The 6,959-nt window shown below is 31.5% G+C and overlaps 1 protein-coding gene across 1 annotated transcript; it reads left to right on the forward strand.

Annotated features, from left to right (window-relative positions):
* The first annotated feature begins 260 nt into the window (after nucleotides 1-260).
* LOC111900048 (protein HOTHEAD) lies at nucleotides 261-6,756 on the forward strand. The gene is made up of 6 exons (XM_023895921.3): nucleotides 261-638; nucleotides 1,673-2,087; nucleotides 4,839-5,149; nucleotides 5,252-5,637; nucleotides 5,729-6,297; nucleotides 6,403-6,756. Exons 1-6 carry the CDS (start codon nucleotides 566-568, stop codon nucleotides 6,452-6,454), a joined length of 1,806 nt encoding a protein of 601 aa, XP_023751689.1. The 5' UTR covers nucleotides 261-565; the 3' UTR covers nucleotides 6,455-6,756.
* The last annotated feature ends 203 nt before the right edge of the window (nucleotides 6,757-6,959 follow it).

The raw sequence follows: 6,959 nt of genomic DNA on the forward strand, positions 1-6,959 counted from the left end.
CTTCATAAACTCAAAGTTGAACTGTTATATGTTTCAACGTCGTAGTAGTATCTCGAACTTCAATTAGTCAATAAAAAATTTGACTCATTATTATAACCTTTCTAAGCTTGCATTAAATCCAACGGCCATGATTGCATCCATACCGAACTCATCTGTAAACATTGATTCATATTTCATAATATGTGTGTAGTAGGAGGAAGATGGAGCGGTCATTAAATGTTCTCCTCTCCACCAGTGGTGCAGTTTCTCCCTCATTTATTGCTCTCTTCTTTCTTTATCTCCTTCTTCACATTATTGATGCCATAATTCCTCTCTTGATACAACTCTATAGAATATAATTCTTGTAGCTCAACCATAAGTGACTCCTTTTTAATATTAATCATATATTTTACAGTTGTGTATGCATAGAGTGGGGGTATTATATAAAGGTATGAGTGAGTGATGATTTGAATGTAAGAGGCAGGGTGTGTTTGCACTTTGCAGTTTGCACACACAACAACACCAACCAAAGTTTGCCACACAACTCAAATTCAGATTTGGAGGTGGTGAAGTGTCTCCTTCTCCAATGGCATTCATCATCAACTACAACAAGCTCTCTCTCTTTCTGTTTCTTGCCACCCTACTCACCCTCTCTCAAGGTTCTTGTTTTCCTCTCTCTATCTCTCTCTCTCTCTCTCTCTCTCTCTCTCTCTCTCTCTCTCTATATATATATATATATATATATATATATATATATATATATATATATATATATATATATATATATATATATATATATATATATATATATATATATATATATATATCCTTTAATTATGCCTTGTTTTTAGCTCATTTAGTTTCCGGGTTTATAGAGGAAAGTTTCAAGCTTTTGTTTACATCTCTAAATTTAAAGGGTATTAGCGACGGATGGTGTCGCATTTGTCCTTCAATTTTCTAGTAGAGTATGTGTGTTTTCTTGTTAAGGGCTCATTCTATTTCTCGGTTTATGTAGTGAAGGCTTCAACTTTTTGGCACAAAAGGTCGAGCCTTGATCGGGGAAAAAGATTAATTTCTTTGGATATTAATTGCTGTTAAGTTGGAAAAATTTAGGGTTTTATTTCAACATACACGCACATATTTATATAAAACATTATTTAGATCCATATATATAGATATTAACTTGTGGGTAGTTGTAGTTAAAATGGTAGAAACCCAAAAGCTTGAAACTTTCCTCTAGAAGTATCTCAACTGTTCGATCTTTGAATAGTTAAAGCCTTCACTACATAAACCGAGAAATAGAATGAGCCTTCACTACATTCCCGTAATACTGTTGATATGATAGTTTCATAGAAAGTATTTCAACTGTTCGATCTTTGAATAGTCAAGATAAATAAAACAAATCCATTGCATTTCTTGATTTGTTTTCAAAGATTCAAGCTTTTGGAACAAAAAAAACTAACATTTTATCTCATTTTATCTATGGGGTAGTCCAAAAATGCAATCTTTGCTCGTACAAAACCACTGTAACAAATCACAATTTCTTAATCATTTCGCACATTTTTATGTCATATTATTTCGGATATATGTTTGTCCAAAAATGTAACTTTTTGTGACAAAAGTTGGCATATACGAAAAATATACATATATAGTCAAGGGCAAAATAGTAATCTTCTTTTCTGATCAAATCCAGGTGATAAGATACCCTGGCAAACCAAGTACCCCTTCATCCGACCATCGAGTTCATTCTCATCACCATCACCATCACCATCACCACCGTCGTCGTCAGCAAAGTCAATCCCATCCAACGGCGGAGGAAAAAAGGAGGAGTATGACTACATTGTTGTCGGAGGTGGCTCTGCAGGGTGTCCATTAGCAGCCACATTGTCTCAAAACTATCGGGTGCTCTTACTTGAAAGGGGTGGTGTCCCTTTTGCGAATAGGAATGTCTCATTTTTGTCAAATTTCCATCTTACCCTTGCCGACACATCTGATTCTTCTGCTTCACAATACTTTGTGTCAAATGATGGAGTCTTCAATGCAAGAGCTAGGGTTTTGGGTGGTGGTACTTCCATCAACGCAGGATTTTACACCCGAGCAAGCACAAGGTACAACTCTCTTAATCAAGCTTCCTTTGTTTAAACAAGCACTCTTAAACAATTAAAGAAGGATTCAAAATTGTTCAATCTTGAAAACAATTTTTTTTTCTTTAGAATTATCTAGATATGCATTGAGAAAAATTGACAGGCCGGGGGTTGGGTGATGAGTTAATAAAATATTAATACGTTTTTTATTTTATAAATAATTGATGCATTTAATATGATTACAAATATTATATTATTAAGAACATTATATTATTAAATATATCTTTACTTAACTATAAAAACATATTTTTTTTAATATTTTTTATGACCTTTTATATATAAGCTAGTTTATCAAATATTTTTTTTTCCAATATTACTTTTACTAGTTAACTTATAAACCAACAACCAAAATAATACTAATACTAGTATAATTCTTTTTGACGTGACTTTTAAGTTTAACGCATTTGAAAGATTTTCAATATAGGAGTTTAACTTCTCTTTTCAATTATGTGTAAGTCATTTAATCGGTCAATAATAAAATATGATTTAAATGAAGGTAGTTTCTATTTAAATTCCATGATACGTGTTTTGAAAAGTAGTGGTGGTTTTGTGCATTAATAACAAGCATCCATGTCCATCATCATGTACGCTTAAAGTTTACCTTTTATTGTTTACTTTTTAGTAACACGTACGAATTTTATCACCTACTCACTTTTTTCACCATATCGATGCATATGACTTTTTTTTTCTTGTAACATTTTCACCTACTCACTGATTTCTTTTTTTGCTTTTCGTGCCTTTGCTTTTTTTTTTTTGGCAGTCGCTGTTTCAGAAAAAGAAAAAAATACATATGAATTTTACCAAACGCATTAAAAGCTTTATTTTTATTTTTCATAATTTACTTTCTAGCAACAATTATAATATTATATCATTCATCCATCACTAGTTTCAAAATTAATATATAGTTTTTCATCACCACTTTAATTTCAAAATTAATGTCATGGACTCATGGTCATTAAAATTTTACTGATTTAGGTATGTATAACTTGATAAGAGATCGAATTTATATAAGTGAAAATAGTAATAAAGTAAAATATAGTAATAAAGAAAAGGTTAAAATGTTATTGCCTAAAAAATAATTTCTATGTACAATCTTTTTTACGATATATTTTGATCGATTATATATTAAATACATCATCATTATCAATACTATCACAATCATCATCGTCAAGGGACACAATACATGCACAAGTCATGGACACCAGGTATTGGAATTATTAATGTGATAATGTTCATCATAAAAATATTTATTTTAAGCCTTTAAATGCTTAAATAAAAATAACATGGGAATGTTTATTTATATTATTGTATATACATTCTATATTTTTTGTGGGGAAAAAGTTACAAAGAAAACATCAAATTTTTTTTATCTATACTTTCTAAGGGAGGAGTGGGCATATATACTGTTATAACAATTAGATATATCTTAAATCTCCATTTTAAACGTGTAGTAGGAAAGTTGATTACATTTTTATAGTTTTTTTTGTAATTATTTCTATATACTTGTAACTCTTTTTTATATACTTAACTAGCGGAAAAACCCGGGCTTCTCTCCAGGCAATTTTTTGTGTTTTTTATGAAAAAATATAAAAGTTTTGACTATAAGGACCAAAAGTGTCAAAATGACAAAAATTAAAGGGGCTTGAATTAGAAAGTTTTTCGAAAATGGACCAAAGTTGTCAATTCTTTAAAGTTTTGTGGCCAAATTTTAAATATTAAAAGGTTCCTAAAAAATATAAAAATTTTGATTGAAATGACCAAAAGTGTTAAAATAGCTAAAAATGAGGGGCAAAGTTGACAAAAAAACATATAAGTTTACTATTCATAAGGGAAACAGTTTTAATATATATATATATATATATATATATATATATATATATATATATATATATATATATATATATATATATATATATATATATATATATATATATAGTGTGACATTATTATATATATTTCTACAAATTGTGGAGAGGGAAATGTGTAGATCTTTATATTTGATGTAGTGCGCTAGTGTGATTCATGGAAATATTATCTAAACATATAGGTGTAAATGTCTTATTTATTTGTTTTGTTATCATTAGCCATTTCGTTCTAACCACAATCATTATATTATAAACATTTGGAAAAACAGTGGTCCCATTTATCTCTTTCATTATCGATTGGTTACGCTCATTGAATTCATTTTATACTGAATTTAGTTATAGATGTTGCGTTTATATAAAACAATCGAAAATCTAAAAGAAAAGAAGCAAAATTTCAATTGTGTTTAAAAAATAGTAAATGCTATGTGAATGTGAGGTCCCTCCTCCTGTCCTCCATCCTTCAATATTTATTATGAGGAGCGGGTAGTGGGTAGGTGATCAATGATGATACATCAAAAGACAAAATATAACATTAAAAGTGACATGTGACACATGGATTATACATTTATTTCGGACCCATTTGTACCAATTCACTTCAATGTTACTGAGCAAATCATTTCCTCATTTCCTATCTTACCCCTCTTGTTTTCAAAATCCATCAAACCTATCAGATTTTTATTTTCAATTTCATAAAAGTTGTTAACATATAACTTAAAATAACAGTTACAAAATCAGCTCTTAATTGTGTTTCATTTTTCAAAACGGATAATTGTATGATCAAAAAATAAAAACAATTAAGAAAATTAAACTTCCCTTTTTTTATACTTTGTAATCATTTTTTTCTTTGTAGTTATGTTAAGAGCGTAGGATGGGATGCAAAATTGGTGAATGAATCATACCCATGGGTCGAGAAGCAAATTGTTCATGAACCTGTTTTCGAACCATGGCAAAGAGCAGTTCGAGATGGACTTTTGGATGTCGGTGTTTCACCCAATAATGGGTTCACATATGACCATTTGTATGGTACAAAGGTTGGTGGGACCATTTTTGATAAATATGGTCGTCGACACACTGCTGCTGAGTTACTATCTTCTGCAAACCCTCAAAACCTCGATGTGTTAATTCATGCACGAGTTCAAAAAGTTACATTCGACACAAATGGTATACACATTCCACAAATGAAACTAAAATTTTAATATATGTTAAACTTTTTTTATAGCAAGTAATGCATGTTTATTTACATCTTTTGTTTGTCAAATGTAGGGAAGAAACCAAGGGCGATTGGGGTGGTTTTTAAAGACGAAAATGGGGACTTACATGAAGCATTTATTTCTAGGAAGCGTGGAAGCGAGGTTATTGTTACAAGTGGAGCGATTGGGAGTCCTCAACTGTTATTGCTTAGTGGGATAGGGCCAAAAGATGATCTTGAGAAACTAAACATTTCGGTAGTGCATGACAACGAATTTGTTGGGAAAAACATGTCGGATAATCCCATGAACGCCATTTATGTTCCTTTTAATAGACCTGTCAAACAGTCACTGATTGAAACAGTTGGGATTACAAAAATGGGTGTGTTTATTGAAGCCAGTAGTGGTTATGGTCAATCTTCGGATAGCATCCATTGTCATCATGGTATCACTTCAGCTGAGGTTAGTGTTACAAAATTTTGTATCAACAGACAGTGTGATAAAATTTGTGACTTTGTTCTAAGTTGATAATATCATGTGTTGTTTGTGACAGATTGGACAGCTTTCAACCATTCCTCCGAAGAAAAGAACAAAAGAAGCGATTGAATTGTACAAAAGAAACAAAAAGGATATCCCACATGAAGCATTTCATGGAGGTTTTATCTTAGAAAAGATTGGTTACCCAAAGTCAAAGGGTGAGCTGAAATTGATCAACACCAATGTCGACAACAACCCATCTGTTGTATTTAACTACTTTAGCCACCCTGACGACTTAAGGAGTTGTGTTCATGGAGTCCGGATGATGGAGAAACTCGTGAGATCGAAACCTTTCCTTAACTTCACTCAGTGTGACAACGAAACTGTCAACAAACTGCTTAATATGAGTGTCACTGCCAATGTCAACTTGATACCTAGACACACGAATGACACAGAGTCACTCGAGCAATTTTGTAAAGACACAGTGATCACCATATGGCACTATCATGGTGGGTGCCACGTTGGCAAGGTGGTGAACAATGATTATGAGGTTATGGGTGTGCATAGGCTTCGTGTCATCGATGGGTCCACTTTTGAGCAATCCCCTGGCACCAATCCTCAAGCGACTGTGATGATGATTGGAAGGTACTATAACGAATTTAATTTTTGAGATTGTTATTGTTTGGTTTAAATTGGTGTATATTATGGATACAAAAATGTATATTAACCCATGGGTATTGTGCAATGTAGGTACATGGGAGTGAAGATTTTAAGAGAAAGGTTACGAAAAGAAGGATCATGAAAATAAATTAATGCAATGTGGAATGGTGATCGTGATGATGATGTTATTTTAATTTTGTGAAAATTAATTAAGATAGAAATTCTTTGCAAGGATTAGGCATCAAACATTTAGTTTGATGGTATTTGAATCGGTCTTTTAGATATTATATCTTTAAGATAACGACTTCAAATCCCCTATTTGCATTCTTTGTGAGAGATGTAGAATATATATTAACTCTGAGACTTTTAATTCTCCACTCCTATTGTATTCTAAGTGCTTTTGATATTTAAGTTGGGTACCAAGTTTGGTAGAGTTTCATTTGATTTCTTTTTGTATTCTAAGTATTTTTTGACATTTTAGTTGTGTTCTTGTTGAAATTTTGATGCTTGAATACAATGTTAGAGAGACAACATCATATGCTTCAAGCTCCAAATCCATGAAACGTAAAGTCATGCATGTAACTTCATTATAGCTCGATTTGTATTCTAATCATGAGGAATATGAATTTTGTTGATCATAAGTTTAT

Source organism: Lactuca sativa, chromosome 1 (assembly GCF_002870075.4).
Source record: "Lactuca sativa cultivar Salinas chromosome 1, Lsat_Salinas_v11, whole genome shotgun sequence".
NCBI classification, from domain to species: Eukaryota; Viridiplantae; Streptophyta; class Magnoliopsida; order Asterales; family Asteraceae; genus Lactuca; species Lactuca sativa.

Excerpts from the sequence above, each read along its gene's own strand:
- LOC111900048 (XM_023895921.3), top strand. The coding sequence starts at position 566 with ATGGCATTCATCATCAACTACAACAAGCTCTCTCTCTTTCTGTTTCTT. Across the intron at positions 639-1,672 it reads CCTACTCACCCTCTCTCAAG|GTGATAAGATACCCTGGCAA; the intron begins GTTCTTGTTTTC and ends GATCAAATCCAG. Across the intron at positions 2,088-4,838 it reads TACACCCGAGCAAGCACAAG|TTATGTTAAGAGCGTAGGAT; the intron begins GTACAACTCTCT and ends TTTTCTTTGTAG.